The sequence below is a fragment of the Panthera pardus genome, unplaced genomic scaffold (assembly GCF_024362965.1).
Source record: "Panthera pardus isolate Hobbes unplaced genomic scaffold, ASM2436296v1 HiC_scaffold_6, whole genome shotgun sequence".
Classification (NCBI taxonomy): domain Eukaryota; kingdom Metazoa; phylum Chordata; class Mammalia; order Carnivora; family Felidae; genus Panthera; species Panthera pardus.
In genome coordinates, this window is record NW_026526991.1 from 6,204,253 (window position 1) to 6,221,568 (window position 17,316).

Here is a 17,316-nt window from a genome sequence, read left to right on the forward strand (position 1 = left end):
AAACTGTCCCATATTAGGAAATCTATCCATATATGCACTATACATTGACAGATCAAAAAAAAAAATAACACGTGATCATTTCCATGGTACTGAGAAAACATTCAGTAAAATACAATACCCCTTCTTGATTTAAAAAAAAAATTTCGGGGCGCCTGGGTGGCACAGTCGGTTAAGCGTCCGACTTCAGCCAGGTCACGATCTCGCGGTCCGTGAGTTCGAGCCCCGCGTCGGGCTCTGGGCTGATGGCTCGGAGCCTGGAGCCTGTTTCCGATTCTGTGTCTCCCTCTCTCTCTGCCCCTCCCCCGTTCATGCTCTGTCTCTCTCTGTCTGTCCCAAGAATAAATAAAAAACGTTGAAAAAAAAAAAAAATTAAAAAAAAATAAAAATAAAAAAAAAATTTCTCGGGACGCCTGGGTGGCTCCGTTGGTTGGGCGACCAACTTTGGCTCAGGTCATGATCTCACGGTTTGTGACTTCGAGCCCCGCATCGGGCTCTGTGCTGACAGCTCAGAGCCTGCAGCCTGCTTCGGGTTCTGTGCCGCCCCCTCTCCTGCTCATGCTCTGTGTCTCTCTCTGTCTCTCAATACATAATAAACGTTAAAAAAAATTTTTTTTTTAATTCTCCATAAAATAGGAATGAATGAGTAGCTCCTTAAACGTGGTCTACAGCTCAAGTAGAAAACATTGGAGACAAATTAAGTATAAGATACTAGACACTGCAATTAGACAACCAAGATATTAAGAATAGAAATCGTGAAAGTCCAGTAAAATTATCATGACTTACAGATGACATTATACCTGACTTGGAAAATGCAAAAAACTCAACTGAAAAATTATTCAAACACTAGAAGTCATAAGTATAAATCCAGGCAGAAGGTGTAACGGGAAGAAATACTCCGTTCAGAGTTTTTTTTTCAAAGACTTGAATAATTGACAGGTTTGCCGAGATCTTGGCTGGGAATATTCAAATCACAGAGGGAGCGACTCTAGTAATTTGGTCACCTAACATGAGCCAACAGAAAATGCCAAGAGAATGTGTCCGAATTAGCGCGAACGGCCAGGACACTTCGGGAAGAACCATGTGGGGGCAGAGTTCCTATCGTTGTTAAAAACCACACCGGAAAAAGCCCAAAACCCTCAGGCACTACTAACAGCCCCAACCACCCGTCATCACCCTTTGGTGTTGCCCGGGGCCGTGGGTCTACCTGCAGGACAGAAACCGACCAGCGAGGTCAAGAACAGAGGAGAGAGCGGGGACCTGTTAACCCACAGACTTGTGGCAAATACAACGTCGAGGTTCACCGGATGCTAGAAAACAACCCGAGAAAAGTCCCGACCCTGCATCACCTTCCAGCTACCATCTCGACCGGAAGCTGACTCCAACAAAAACTTTTCCATCATGTTCCTGGGCAGGTTTGTTGATGCACACGTTTGTTCATTTGTACCATTGCTTCCTCTGTTTTCCCTGCCACTGTGACTTTGTATCATTTCATGGATTCCATCTTCTCACAAACCTGGGATCCAACCATCTCTCGGGAACCACTGCTCCCCCCGGGCCCAAGCCACCATCGCCTGCCTGCCCGCGTTACTGGTACGGCTTTCTAACTGGTCCTGTGAAATCAGTTCTTGTCCCTTCCCTGCTTAAAATCCTCCCTGCGGGGGATACTTCCTCCGAATCTCCATCAAGTGCTTCCTGGCCTCCCTCCAGCACCTCACTCAAACGCCTGCCTTCCCGGGGAAGCCTTTCCAAGCCCTTGACCCGACTGAAACCTGCAACCCCCACCCCAACGTCTCCTCTCCAGCTTCCTGAACCTGGCCCTGTAGCACATCATCCGTATTTTACCTATTTAGTTACTTTGCTCTCGGACTTTCCTTAGGACGGGAGTCAACACACTTTCCCTGAAAAGGTCCAGACAGAAAATACTTTAGCTTCTGCAGGCCATATGGTCCTGTCTCACCTACAAAATCACCCAGAGCAACATGTGAAGAAATGAGCATGGCTATGTTCGAACACAAGTTTATTTACACAGAAACTGGCGTCAGGCCAGAACTGGCCCACGCTTTGCCAACACCTGCCCCTAGGAGAACAGAGATGCCCCATGAGAACGTAAGCTCCGTGAAGGTATGAAGATTTTCCCCCTGTGATCATACTGTTCGCGGCTGCATACTTAGTCCCTAGAAGAGTGCTCAGCCTACAGGAAGCAATAAATATTGGCTAACTGAATCAGCAAGTGAAATGAACGAACTGGTTAATGAAAGCAACATGGTGATACACATCGGCAGACAGATCAAGGCAAGAACACAGAAAGCAAACACAGAAAAAACACACCGTAATTTAGTTTATATACACATGCCGCTTCGAACCAGCAGGCTGGAGACCGACTCTTCAGCAACTGGTCTTGGGGCAACTGGCAGGCTAAGGAAAAAGAACGAGGCTGGGTCTGTGCGCAACCAAAATAAACTCCAGAAGATCAAAGCTTTTAATGTTAAAAGTAAAATCGTAAAAAAATTAATAAATAAGCTGTGAGAGAATTTTTTTATTCTCAGAGATGAAAAAGCCTCTCTAAATAGACTGCATAAGATTTCAAACAAAAGATTAATCAAACTACATAAAAATAAAATATTTCTATGGGGGGAAAAAAAAGCACCACATGCATCGTAAACAAAAGAAAACACACCAGAAAAATTACTGGAACTGTTTTTTTTTAATTTTTTAATGTTTATTTATTTTTGAGAGAGTGAGTGTTGGGGGTGGGGGCGGGGGGCAGAAAGAGAGGGAGACACAGAATCCAAAGCAGGCTCCGCTCTGTCAGCACAGAGTCCAATGTGGGGCTCGAACTCACGACCTGGGAGATCATGACCTGAGCTGAAATGAGACGCTTGACCGACTGAGCCACCAGGCGCCCCAAAATTACTGGAACGCTTAACTGAGGTTTATTTTCCCTAATAAATAACAAGTTTCATCTAACGCACACAAAATGAAACAGGATGCAAAGCAAAGGCAGATCCAAACGGCGAGGGGAGATTCAAACGTGAAAACAGGCTCCACTTACACAATTACAGGAATGTCACATGAAAACCACAAACATCTACTTTTCGCCTCTTCGATCTACAAAAATCTAAACACCTGACAACACCCCCGGGTGAAGGGGATGCCGAGGCACAGGACTTCGCGTCTGGCAGCAGAAGGTGAACGGGTAACGATCTCCGCAGACACGGCGGGGAACAAAAACCACAAATGCTCATACCTTCCACCCAGCAATTCTCCTCTGGAGGGTTTGCCCCAAATAATGTAACTAATTGTAGCCCTTTGCGAAATACTGGAATGGTCCCCTCAACAGGGAAGTCACGACAGAGGTCAGAGATCGTTTACAGAGTGGGCTGCGATGCGGCTGTTCCACGAGAAGGGAAAGAGCTCTACCTGCGCCAGTGAGGAAAGGTCTCTAGGATAAAGTGAGCAGCAAAGCAGCCCGAGGGGTCCCCCCAGCTAACGGGACAGCCGGCCGCGACCGAACGCTGGCGCTCGGAGGCACAGGAGGGCGGGCGCCGGGCTCCAGCGGGTCTGGCCGGTGCCTGGCAGACCCCAGGCCCCTGGCTGCCTGTTTTCCACTTGTAAGACCACAGCAAGAATGGAACCCACCTCTCGGGGTTACTGGGGGTTTTAATGAGCGGATACACGGGAAGCCCTCCCCAGGACGCTGGCAGGTGAGCAGGCGTTATTCACGCCCTCGCTGGTGCCACCACGGCGTCCCAAGACAGGCTACAGAGAAAGGGGCCTTCTTCACCATGACTCTCCTCATACCCTTCGAGTTCAGTGCCCTGAGCGTGTTCTGTTCTCAAAGTCACAGAAGGGGCGCCTGGGTGGCTCATTCGGTTAGATGTCTGACTCTGGGTTTCGGCTCAGGCCAGGATCTCATGGTTTGTGAGATCGAGTCCCACTTCGGGCTCTGAGCTGAGAGCGCAGAGCCTGCTTGGGATTCTCTCTCTCCCTCTCCCTCTCTCTCTTCCCCTCCCCCCCTCACACATAAGCAAATGAATAAGCCTAAGACAGACTGAAGGAAGTAAACCAAAGGCCCGCGGTGGTTAGTGTTCAGAGTTCTGGAACGACTCTTCCTGGTTGTCACATACTCTGTCGTACATTTAGAAACACTTCTGAACTGAAATAACACCGAGGGTTTACCGAGTGCCGGGCACTGTGCCGAACACTTGTTTTGCCGACGTTAACAGTGTGTGAAGCAGGTTTCATTTACCAGTGAAGACACGGTTGTCCAAGGTCACTCCCATCCACACCTTGTTTAATCTGGAGCCAAAAGGCATGGGGTGGCACTCGTAGGGGCTGGATGCTCAGTGCGGGGTGTGGGGCGGCCCCTGCCCCCCCGAGCATCAGGGGAGGGAGGATTTATCCACAACTCACCCACACGCGCGCGCGCGCGCACACACACACACACACACACACACACACACACACACACACACACGAGTGTTAATACTGCCTCGGTAAGGGTCAGGAACACTAGGGAGGCTCCCCTGAGGAGGGGTTTCACATGAGGGCTCAAACCTACAGGTTAAGTGGGTGAGGGCAGGGGAAGAACATCCAAGGCCCCCCTGTGGGGCGATGCCCGGTGAGGCCGGCTGGTGAAGGGGTCCAGGGGTAAAGATGCCCAGTGGGAGCCAGAGCTGGAGAGGACCCCACTGAATGGGGCCTCCGGGCCTCCACGCTGGCAGGGGCCAGGGAGCCCTGAAGGGTTCCGCGGGGAGGGAGTGGGGCGGAGTCTCTCTGCTGTGGGGAGGGGCCTCCTGAGAGCACGCCTCTGCTCCGCCTGGCCCCCTCCCAAAGGTGGGAGGTCAACTAGCCTCTTTGGGGAGAGTCCCAGGGAGACCTTGGCCCCTGGCCACCCCCACACCCCTGCAGCCGGGGCGGGATGAATAGGCCTCTGTGGCCCCTCAATAGGCCTTTCACCAACTCGTGCCTCTCAGTGCCTCTCAGTGCTCCTAGCTGGCTGAAGACCCTGCCTCGGGGCACAGAAGACAAACAAAGGAGCTGCCCGGGGTGCCCGGCTGTGGTGATAAGGCCCTTGGAAGGGGAAGCACTGGTCAGACGGTCCCCACGTGAGGGATCCCACGGGCCTGGCCAGTCCTCCGGGAAGCATGGGGTTTCGGTGATGCAAGGTGGCCAGATCGGGTGAGGCCCCACACCCCTGCCCGGTTCCCCGTCCTCCTCACCATATGAGCCAGGCCCTCCAGACAGCCCCCCCAAAGTCTGCAGTGTGGTCCCCCGCCCTTCCTCCCTGGCCAAACTCCAACGTAGCCTCGGCCTGCCAGTCCCCCCACCGTAGGGTCTCTGCCCCCGGCCGTGCTGGTCGGTCTCAAGCCTGTCTGTGCTGACACCACAGCTGTCACCTCCCCCAACGCCCCAGGCCACCTGCACCGGAGCACCTGATCCCTTCCACCTCCGCCTCCATGCACACTCCAGCTCAGACACCCTGTGAGGTGAAGTCACTGCTTCCATTCAGCTGATGAGGAACGTGAAGCTCGCAGCTCGAGTCACTCGTCTGACGTCAAGTTCCAAGCAGGCGGCAGGACCAGACTCCTGCCCGGGGCTGCCTTCCGAGCCGCGCTCCTAGCTCTGGGCCACGGCCTCGGCAGCCGGCTCCACACACCTGCCTGGGTGTCCCTCCCCTCCAGGACGAGACACCTTGCTGGCAGGATGACCCAGTACCCAGCACAGGGCGGGGCCCCCAGCAGGCACCAGCGAAGGCTGAACAAATAAATATGGTCGTGATGACTGACCTCCGGCTTCCAGCTGGCTCAGAGGACAGACACCACGGAGGCGTCGACGCTCGCCCAGAGCCTCCACCAGCAAGCACTTTACTCCCGACCCCTTCTCACACATGCACGGCGCTGTGAAATCCTCGAAGCCCGTTTACGACCCTCGGTCGCATCCGGGATCTCCCTAATGACCCACTTCGCGGTGCGGGAAACAGAGGCACCTGACCCAGGTTACCCAGAAGGGCCATAACGGGCCTTGGGACTTGGGACTGGAATCCATGCCAGGGCGGATCAGCACCGGCTCCGAGAGCGGGCTCTGCATGAGGCCCCGGGCATAGTGAAAAATAAACCCTGACCCTGACCGCCAGGTCGCTCTCACGGGGCAGGGCGTCCACCCGAGTGGTCCTTGGCCCGAGGTTCCCAAAAGCGATCCTCTGGACTCTCCAGAACGGCAGCGCCTGCAAATGGCCCGCGGCCACTGGCACTCAACGCCACACCTCACTCCCCACAAACTGCTCCCAGATACCTCAATCCTGCCGGAGCACTTATGGCCCAAGAGTAGCCGCACATTCAAAGCTCCATCTCCTGTGAGCTCGTCATTGCTGTGGCCTTGTTCGAACTCCTGACTCACTGCTTCGCTCTGACACATTAAAACAGAGCCTACGAGACAAGCTGCGGTTCTGCAGGGTCGCCGAGGCTCCCAGACACACGCGCAAGGTGCCCCATCCCAGACCGGAGCCGTGACCGGCCACCCTCGCGCCCACCTGCGCCCCACCCCGCTGCCTGGGCAGGAGACCACTTGCTCGTGGCCCTGGCCACGGCCCAGGGCCCCACCTCCACAGGCTACCTGGGTGGGGGCAGGTCACAGAGCCCCAGAGGCCTAGGTCAGCCCTGCAAGGCGTCCACAGCCCGCCCGCTCCAAGCACTGTGTCCCTGCGGACATACAGCCTGGCGAGAGGGACTCAAGGCCACACGACAGCATCCATTCTGCGCACCAATGCCAACGTCCCCTAGCGCACGAACGTGCCCAACGCACCCTCCCCAGCCCCCCCCCCGGCGGGCCTGCTCCCTCCCTCCCTTCCCCCCCCCCCCCCCCCCCCCCCCCGCCCCGGGTCTGGGTCACGGCCCTTGGCCGCACAGCCGCATGCTCAGGAGGGGCCAGTCCCACATCCGTCTCCGTGTCCCGATCCCCTTCCCCTCACTGTGGAAACCAGGCGGCCCAGCTCCTGCTCACACACCAGACCGGGCGAGGCCACAGGGTGAGTGGGTGCCAAACGACTCCCCTTGGGGAGACGGTGCGTCTGAGCGCGAGAGCGCACAGGCCACAGCCTCCAGTCCCACCCTCGCTGCTCCGCGACCCTGAACAAAGCGCCCCGGCCTCTCTGGGCCTCGCCGTTTTCACCTGCCAACGGGGCGAACACCCCCTCGCCACAGGGTTGCTACAGGACCATGGCTGCTCTGGCTCCCACCCTCTGCGGGAGCAAGCGGGCTTCGCGGCCTCCCCGGCGGGCTCCCGGGCGCAGCGCCTCTGCACAGACAGGCCCGCACCCCTGCGCCCTGCAGCTGCACGGAGCCCCGCCGCGTGGGGGCCACTCCCCTCCTCCTGGGGTCGGGAGGAATCTGGAATCGGGCAGGTGGCACCGTGGTGGCATCACCCAGGGGGGCCCCGCCAACGCAGCTGGGGACCTGCCGGTCATGAAGGCTGCAGCCTGAGGGGGAGGCCGGGGCCCCGGGTGGCAGAAGGACAGGGTCCTCGTTTCCCGCCTTGTTGGGGGGTGGGAGCCGTGATGCTTCCCATTTCTGCCTCTTCCCATCTCATTCCTGCCGTCCTGAGCCACGGCACCCCAGTGGCACCGAGCTCCCTGAGGCGCGGTGTCAGTGGCCCTGCTCGGTTTCAGGCAGTGGCATTGTGGCCTGGTGAACACACGTCCGGGCACTGCGGGTTGAGAACGCTGCTCCAGGTCAACCTTCCTTCCCTCATTTGACGCAAGAGGAAACTGAGAGCCAGAGGGGAGAAGGGCCTTGCCCACAGTCTGGATTCGACCCCGGGCTCTGTCGCCTGCCACAGGCAGCCTCCGTGACACTCTCCGACACCCTGGGCCTGGAGGCTGACCTCCGCCCTAGGTGGAGGCACAACAATCGGTCCTACCCTGCCAGGAGAACAGAGAGCTGCAGTGGTTTCCCCAAAGCAGCACAGCACTTGGGAAAAATTAAATTCTGAATCTTCTCTGCCCTCTTCCCCACTATTGGTCTCTGCCAGGCAGACAGTTCTGTGAGGAAGGCCCACTCAAGGGACACCCCTCCCCAGCACCCCTTGGATACCTATCCATCCACCCATCACCCACACCACCCCCGCCACCCCCCTCCCTGGGCTGGTCAGCCCACCTTGAGCCGCCACAGCACTGACAGCCCAGGAGGGAAGGGGGAGCCTGGCAGGGCGGGGGCGAGGGAGGGGAGGCCACACACAGAGCAGGGAGAGCAGCAGTACGGGACTGGTGGGACTGGCGGAGTGGCAGGGGCGCTGATTCTGTCAAGGGGTCAGGAAGCGGCCGGAGAGCCACCCCCCCCCCCCACAAAGGGCCACAGAGAGGCACAGATCTCCAGCAGACAGGGTGAGGCCAGACCCAGGCAGAGGGAGCGTGTCCCTCCTCCGCGAGGGAGGGAGAGTATCCTGCCTCCGAACTGTCTTAAGAAACCCAAGTCCAAAAGGCGTTTCTCAAGATTTTTCAAAGCACATCCAAAAGCAAAGGGGTTTTACCTGAAGATAAACAGGAACAACAACTCCACCAACAAGACAAAAACCTGAAAACTAAGGCCCCTCTTCTCTGCTTTGCCAACAGACATTTTTCAAGTATTTGCTGGTCGTTCAAGGGAGGGAAATATATATGTATATATGTATTTTTTTTTAATTTGTTTAAATGTTTATTCATTCTTGAGAGAGAGAGAGAGAGTGAGAAGGGGAGGGGCAGAGAGAGGGAGACACAGAATCCGAAGCAGGCTCCAGGCTCCGAGCCGTCAGCACAGAGCCCGACGCGGGGCTCGGACCCACGAACCGTGAGACCGTGACCTGAGCCGAAGTCGGACGCTCAACCGACTGAGCCACCCAGGCGCCCCTATATTCTTTTAAAAACTCAAGCTGGCCGGATGTTTGTCTCATGTCATGTCAGACACAGGACTCCCTTTTACTTATTTTTTTTTTTCAAAGTTTCTTTACTTATTCTGAGAGAGAGAATCCCAAGCAGGCTCCACACCAGCAACGCAGAGCCCTACTTGGGGCTCGAACTCAAGAACCGTGAGATCATGACCTGAGCCGAAAGCAAGAGTCAGACGCTTAACCGACTGAGCCACTCGGGCGCCCCAGGACTCCCTTTTTAAAAGGAGGGGGTCCCTCTCTAACTGAGCTGATGCCCTGCCACCGAGCCTGGGCTGGGCAAAGGCTCCTTCCAAGCTGGGCGGCCCCCGACCTTGGCCCCCACCGCTGCGGGCTCAACTCCAGCCGCTCCAACCCCTTACCTGTAGGTCCAAAAGCAACATCCCAGCCCCCGTCTGTAGCCGACGGGGGCCCTGAAAGGGGTGCACTTGAGCTTCTCCCCCTCACACGTCCTGGCCCTGTCACTGCAAAGGGAAAATAAGGGAGCCTCTGCCTCTGCCCTGTCGCTAATCATCTCTCTCTCTCACCTGTGCGGGGGGCTACAGGTGGGTCAGATCAGACACTCTGCCCCTTGTGGTCCACCTGTGGCAGGGTCCTCTCTGAGCCTCACCCCGCTGTCTGTGCAGACGCAGGGTCGGGCTGGTGGACTTCCAGATCCTTCCTGTCCATCTGGCTTCCCCAGGCCGGGCTGTGACCCACAGGACGTTCTGCTGCCTGAGCCCAGAGCAGGAGGCCGGCTGAAAACCTGGATCCAAGCTAAGTTTCCCACGAGGTAAGACCAATCCAGGAAACGAGGGCACAGCCACCCAATGACCTTGCGGTCGTCGAGACGGTGTCTCGTTTGAACAACACGGAACATGCTTCAGGAGTTTTGAGTAAGAAAGCGTGACTAGGAAACTCTGTGTCTAGAATGTCGAGTACTCCTTAAGAAGGCTTTAGAAGGATGGGAAAGCAAGCCTTTGCAAAGTTAACGGTCGTCTCTGCATGATTGGAACTGTGATTTTTTTCCCATCCTCTTAAATTTTCCAGTTTCTGTAATGTGCGTGGAACACTTTTTCAATGGGAAAAAAAAAAAAAAATTTGGTTTTGGGTGTCTGAGGCTGTTTTTTTAACAAGTATCCTGCGTGCGGATTCTCCTGAGTGGCCTCACGGCCCAGGGGGCATTCCCGAGGCTTCCAGGCTCAGGGAAGGAGGCAAATATGGCCATGAGGGGCCACGGCACCCACCTTGGGCAGGCCACACAACCTCTCACACTCTTGCCTTGCAGAGACAGCCCTGCAGCTGTGACCCTTGGTCTCCTCATTTATTTATTTATTTTTAATGTGTATTTATTTTTGAAAGAGAGAGAGAGTGCGCGTGCACAGGTGGGGGAGGGGCGGGGGGGGGGGGGAAACAGAGGATCCAAAGTGGGCTCTGTGCTGACAGCAGCGAGCCCGATGTGGGGCTCGAACTCATGAACCGCGAGATCATGACCTGAGCCAAAGTCGGACCCTCCACCGACTGAGCCCTCAGGCGCCCCTTGCCTGGTCTCTTTGAAGTGTGAGGTCCAAAGTCCTCCGGTTTCCCTGAAAGGACACAGAGTCCCTGCCTCAGGAGAGACCACAGGGCAGCCTCCTCCAGCCCCAGAAACGGACAGAAGCCGGAACCCACAGGCCTTAAAAATAGGCCCAGGAACCGAAAGAGGCACCGCTCACCACGCAAACGGTTACACTTCCTCCCCACAGCACGGGCCCAGACCCGGCCCGGCCTGCCTCGGTTGGGCTGGAGGGCGTGGGGCCCCAGGGAGCCCCGGGGAACTGACCTCAGGGACCGCACAAGCACAACCCCAATTGCATGCACGGGCACCAGCCCGGGTGCTCTCAATCCTCTGTAACAGCAAGCAAGGCTGGGGTCCGACTCCGTGTAGGGTCTGGACCTGCCCTGTCTCGCTTGCTCCTCACGCTGCCCGTGAAGCTGTCACTTCTGCAATTCCCGTGACGCCACAGACTCTGGGTCGCCACTTCACAGAGGCTCAGCCCCGCCCCGGTCTTCCCTTCCAGCCACACCTCCCGCTAAACCGCCCCCCCCCCCACCATGCCCAGCTACGCCGCACCTAGCAAAATGGGAAAGGGCCAGGCTGGCGGGCTCCCTGGAAGGCAGTTTCCCCACTTCATTCCTTCTGGCTCATTCCACCAACCCCCTGCAGGATGGCTACCGGCATCTGACGGGCCGCAGCTGGAACGCCACAAATCCCACTTCTGCCACCTCCCAGCGACATGACTTTGGGTGAGTCGCCTGGCTTCCTGAAGCTTGCTTTTCTCACCTGCAAAACGGGGTGCCAACAGACTCTACCCCCCATGGGCATGACTGTAGCTGCCGTGTGACGGGCACAGGGCAGGCAGCCCAAGTCAATGGCCACAAAACCCCCCCCGAGGCCGGGCCGAGGGCCCAGACCACTGCTGCAGCCCCCACTCTCCTTCCAGCCGGGCCAGCCTCCCCCGCTCCGCCCAGGCAAGTCCTGCCCTGCCGTGGCCCCTCTCAAAGGCCCCGCACTGCACAATCACCCTGAGCAGCCGTGGTGGCTCCCTCCTCTGTGGCCCCTGAGGGAACCTCTCGTGCCGCCACCTGGGCCCTTCCTCAATCCACCTGCGCACACCTGTGATGACTGGACCACCAGCACCCTGAGGACAGGTACGGGTGGGTCCCACCGCCGCGGAGAGCTTAGGCTCAGACACATCCTGCCACTTACGAGCCACGGACCCGGGGACACGTTACTTCACCTCGAAACCTGCATCTGGTCCTCAGGACAAAGAGAAGAGCGTACCGATACCCACCTTATAGGACGATTTCAAGAATAAAACAGTGAACACGGAACACTCCTCTCGCCGCCGCCCCCCCCCCCCCCCCCAGCACTCCCGGCCAGAGAGAGAATGCCCTAGGCCACCTAAAAGGGGACATCGGTCCAGGCAGAGCCGCTCTGAAAGGTGTTCGGCCCAGGCAGAGCCCAAAGACATTCAGCACGATGTAGGCCCCTCCCCTCCCAGCGCCTGTCCACGGTTCACACCAGACCCCGGGGCCAGGTCAAGTCCACGCGGCCCCGTTGAACGTCAGCGGCGTGCTGCCTCTGTCGAGAGGGAGCCTTCCCGGTACGGGACGCTTCAGCTGACGTCCAGGGCCCGGGAGAGAGCCCAAGCCCCGGGAGGAGGCGTCGGGCTAGATCCGCTTCTGGACCACCTGACTCTTGCCGGCTCCGGGAATCTGGAGCCCCACAGAAGCTGTCTCAGCCAGCTGCCTGGAATCCCAAGCAGCTTCCTGTGGATAAAACACTACAATCCTGCTCGCCGGAGCCACAGCCCTGGCTGCTTCCAGCAGGGTCTCTCCTCCGGCTGAGCCACCTGCGCTCCCGGCTTCTCTCCCCTACTCAGCGGTGCCCTCCCACCAGGCACGAGCAGGCAGGACCAGGCCCGATCCCCCTGCCTGACACGCAAAACACGTCTCCGCTGCAGACGCGGCCGAAGAGAAGATTCAAAAGACAGGCTTGGATCCACGAGGTGCCAAGTGACAATCCCTGGGGCGGGGGGAGGGGGGGGAAAAGCAGTCGCTTTCTCCCATCTCAGACAGACGCTGTGACTCAGAAATGACAACAGTGTGTCTAGGGTCAAGCGTCCCCACCAGAGGCTCCCTCACACCTTCACAACAACCTCAGAGAACATGGCATGGTTCTCAAGAGCCTCAGCTTTAACTGAACAACCACGGCAACAATCTGGGAGGTTCAAATGCAGGAACGTAACAGGTTGTCACAGCTGTGAAGTGGAGAAGAAGGGCCGGGCGACCTGCTGGACACGCGAAGGTTCTCTGGGGGCGGCGTTCCGGGTGGGCAGGCCACCCACTGGGTCCTGACTCCACTCTGGCATTAGGTCACTATTCAGCTTGGCCCTCTCTGAGCACAGCATTCTCTTGTGAAAAATGGAAGAGGGACAGAGTGCACCCTTCTAAGAGGCCAAGATTCTACTCTCTATACACCCATACCCTTATTTGCTCGTCCAGAAAGCCGCTCCCTGGTGCTGCTAAATGTTTACTGGGTATCCGCTCTGCACGTGCCCTGTGCTGGGCACTGAGGAGTCACAGACTGGGCAGTGGCCTCAAGGGGCTCGCTTGCTAACCGGGGAGCCGGTCACACAGACTGTTACAGCGCCACAATCAGCCTGATGATCCAGAAGACATGCATCGGGCACAAAGAGCCTAGGCAGTGGCGCAGGAAGGGGAGGTGGGGTCACTAGGGTGGTGGCATTGGAGCTGAGGCCTGGAGAGGCCCCTGTAGGTGTGTGTGGAGCAGGGGAGTAGGGGTGGCCTTCGGGGAGGAGAAGAGAGCGGGCATAAAAGCACAGAGCATCAGAGCGCCACAGGGACGGAGTTCAGTTCAGGAGTTCAGGACGGGGGCTGGGGGGTGGGTAAGGCAGGAGGGAGGAGGGGAGGGGGGAAGGGTGTGGGAGTGGGGACCGCGTGCCCGGAGAGGAGACACGGGAACTACGGGGCATTTCTCCTCCCCAGATGCAGGGCGACAGGCACAGCGAGGTCTGGCCAGGGACATCTGGGGAGCAGTGGAGGGACACGGCAGGCTCTGCTGTCAGACTGGCCACAGGTCAACCCCAGCCCTGCCACCTCCTCACTGGCTTTCCCTGGGCAAGCCTCCCCCCTCCCAGAACCTCCTGCTCATCTGTGAAACGGAGATGACACTCCTATCAGGCCAAGTCAGAATGGAACTGACAGAGCGCATAAAGGCCCTGGCACAGGGTAAGCAGCTCCGGAAATGTCAGGTGCTAGAATTCATTAGGATCGGCCTCAGGGAATGGCCCCCTGGGCTCCTGGGGGCGGGGCCTGGCAGAGGAGAGAAGGTGCTCAGAGAGGTGGGGAGGGGCTGCCTGGAGCTTGGGAGCAAACTGGGCGGAGGGGCTTGGAGCAGATGGTCCGTCAGACCCCTCCCATCCCAGACATCCTGGGCCAGGTGGCAGGCGGGCCTGGCACGCAGCCTGGCACACAGTAGGTGCTCAGTGAACGCTAGAATGAACTCATGAGGATCCCTCGATGTCTGCTCAACACTGAGTCTTGACGCCTTATCAGAAAAGAAACCTGAGAAACCCATTTCCTGGCCCGTCCCTACTTCCAAGGCACCCCACCCTCGCTCCAGGAAAGGTCATTCCTGGGGCAGGCTGGGCTGGGACCTGCTTCCTGAGGGGACACGTAGTCTTCTGCTAAGGTAACTACAAAAAAAAAAACGAGGATTCGGATTCATTTCCTCTCCTCTCTAGACTCAGGGTGTGGCCTGCTGAGGGGCCCGGACCCCTAGGGGTGCCATGTCCCTGCTGCTGTGTGACCTTAGAGGGGATATGTTGGCACTTTGGGACTCCCCAGTGGTGAAGGAAGGGGGGCAAGGGTAGAATCTCCAAGGCTGTCACCCCCTCTGAAACTCCCAGCTCAGATTGGGGTGGGGAGGGGGGGTGTTGGCTGACAATATGGTATGAAATCATGCCGGCACGAAGAAGGGAGGGGTCTTTTCATGGAAAAAAAATGACAACCACACACTACAAGGAAGGGGGCTCCTCGGCTCGGGTCGGGCAGGATCCAACAGTAGTGATTACCTCACACCCAGCCACACCGGGAGACCCCACCCACACCTTCAGCCCCAGGCATTTCCAAACAATACCAGGTGCCCCCCACCCCACCCCACCAGCAGAGGTAGGACTCAGGGCCTCAGCTAAGCAGGATCACACCCAGAGAGGTGGCAGTCCCTGCTCCCTCCGCTGAGTAGGGGGGGGGGGGGGGGCAAGGCCCAACAGGTCCCCAGTTGGAGCTAATGGGAGAGGAAGAAATGGCAGTGTGGAGAGGTGCGGGAAGACAAAGGCTTCAGGAAGCGGGGGACGGTGGCCCGGACACGCTGGCAGGGAGGTCGGCCCAGAGCCCACTGGGGGCCTGTTCCGCCCCCGTCTGGTGATGGGCTAAGGATCTCCCCAGATCCCACGCCCACACTCCCTGCAGCGGCACCGAAGCCCCGGGGAGGGCTTCCTAGAGAAGGAAGGGACCTGTCACAACCCCGGAGAGGAAGGAGAAGGATGGACAGACACACTCGAAGGGACAGACAGAGGGAGACACCGAGTGACCCGGGAAAGAGGAAGAGACACAGAGACGTGAGTGTGCAGAGCCGCCGTTGGGACCAAAATCAGAGACCAACACACAGGGACACAGGAAAAACCCATACGTGGAGACCTGGGGGGCGCATGGAGGAGGCCACGACAGGCAGAGCCAGAGACACAGAGACAGACACACGCATAGAGACACACGCAGAGACGTTAACAGAGAGACGGAGACAGGCGCAGAGACGGAGACACCCAGAGACAGAGACGCACGCAGAGGCGGAGAGAGACGCGGAGACCGAAAGACCCAGAGTCCGAGACGCACGCAGAGACGGACGGAGGCGCAGAGACGGAGACACAGAGAGACCGAGACAGGCTCAGCGACAGGGTCGCACGCACAGACCGAGGCGCGCACACCCGCGGCGCTGGCGGCCCCGGCCCACCCCACTCACCGAGGCCGCAGACCTCCCGGCGCAGGCTGAGACGGCCGCGCTCCTCCGCTATGGCGCGCAGCATGCGCTGCAGCGAGCGCTCCTCGGCCTCGGCGCCGCCCGCAGGCTCGGGGGAGGCGGCGGCGGCGGCGGCGGCGAGGGCGGGCGGCCCGGCCCGGAGCCCCGCGGCCGCGGGCGCCGACGCGCAGGCCCGGCCCGGCGGCCGCGCAGAGGCCATGCCGGGCCCCGGCTCATCGCCCGCGCCGCGCCCGCCGGGGCCCCCGGCGCGCCCCGCCGCCCCCGCCCCGGCGCCGCCTGCCGCGAGCACCAGTGAAGCCACAATCCGCCTTTGTGCGCGTCGCCGCCGCCGTCGCCGTCGCCGCCGCCCGCCTGCCGAGTCCGGGGAAACGAGCGCAGATCCGCGCCGCCGCGGCCGCCCGCGCGCCTCCGGGCCACCGCCCGCCCCGCCCGGCCCCGCCCCGCCCCGCCCCCGGCCCCGCCCCGCCCCCGGCCCCGCCCCGCCCCGCCCCCACGCCGCCTTCTGCTAGACCCCGCCCCCCTGCCGTTTCCCGCCCCGCCTCCGGCCCTCCAGACCCCGCCCCCTCCCGGCACGTCCTGTCCCGCCCCCCGGCGCTGCTCGCCCCACCTCCCACCCTCCCTGGGCCGGTAGGCCCCGCCCCCGACCGATGAGGCCCCGCCCCAGGCCGGGCTTCCAGGGCCCCGAGCCTGGCGGGCGGGGTTCCTTCCCCACCCCCACCGACCGCGGCCGCTCCGGCCCCGCCCACCTCCGACGCTCTCTAGCCGCGCTCTACCCACAGCGGCCGCCCTGAGCCCGCTTCGACCTCCGGCGCTTCGTCTGCTGTTCCTCCCCGGCCCCTCAGCCCCTGCGCCCGCCTCCTCCAGGCCCAACCCCCGCGGCCGTCCCCCGCCCGCAAACATCATCCAGCACTTTGGCGTCCTTGAGCCCCTCCCATCACCCCTTCGGGGCCTATTCTGCGCCCCCTCTGCCCTCCCATCCCCCTCCCCACTCCGCGTCCCTCGAGACAACACTTTGTCACCTCCGTCCGCCGTTGCCACTCTCTTCTCTCCGTCCAGTTCCGGGAACATCCTCCGCGGAACCCAGGAAGAACTCACCCCTCCCCATAAAGAAGTGTCAAAGGGGCCACGAGGCAAAGCGCTTCCCTCCCCGCGCTGAGTCCTTGGCCCGAGTGCAGTGCAGGGTGTTGAGAAAGGCTCTGAGCCTCGGTTTCCTCCGCTGTACAATGGGGGTATCTCCCTGAGTGTTGACTAGGTATGAGGGGATTGAGAAGTAGGGAGGTACGAGGTCGGCTGTGCATATGATCCTGATGAAGGCCAAGGTCCAGCCAGGCGCCCCTGGTGAGCTGGCCCCCGCTGATAGAGGGAGACCCAGGGGAGAAGCAGCCAGAGGCCTCCGCGGGCACCCACGCCTGCCAGCTCACTTCTAGGGGGAGGTAGAAATGGAGAGACCGTGCTGGGGTGGGGGTGGGGTCTCAGCTCTGACCCCTCTAGGGAAGTCCTGCCTCCGGGCCCCGCCCCACCCGCCCAAGTGCTGTTGACCCTTGAACACCCCCGGGTATGTGAACTGTGTGAACGACTAGGGTCCACTTACAGGAAGATATTTTTCGAGAAATACAGTACAGTACTATAAATGTATTTTCCTTGTGATTTTCTTAACATTTTCTTTCCTCTAGCTTGCCGTATTGTAAGAATTCAGTATGCAAATACATACACAGACACGTGGAATACGTAACACAAACCTAACACACATTGCGACGGTGCCATCGGTCGGCACCGGGCGGTCCAGTTTGGGGGGAGTCAGAAGTTATACGGGGATT

The 17,316-nt window shown here is 59.3% G+C and overlaps 1 protein-coding gene across 4 annotated transcripts in view; it reads right to left on the reverse strand.

Annotated features, from left to right (window-relative positions):
- The window catches only part of KIAA0930 (KIAA0930 ortholog), a 39,188-nt gene extending 22,606 nt beyond the window's left edge, over positions 1 to 16,582 (reverse strand). For 2 of the 4 annotated variants that reach the window (XR_008419687.1, XM_019447169.2), the window contains exon 1: positions 15,482 to 15,911. Coding sequence is in view for 3 of the 4 variants with exons in the window: in XM_019447169.2 (XP_019302714.2) it covers positions 15,482 to 15,698 (217 nt within the window). In the remaining variant the exon portion in view is untranslated. Of the gene's footprint in view, positions 1 to 11,011; positions 11,222 to 15,481; positions 15,916 to 16,518 lie in introns of those variants that run through there. The other 2 variants (XM_053895769.1, XM_019447171.2) reach the window with 2 other exon arrangements.
- Between the last annotated feature and the right edge of the window lie 734 nt (positions 16,583 to 17,316).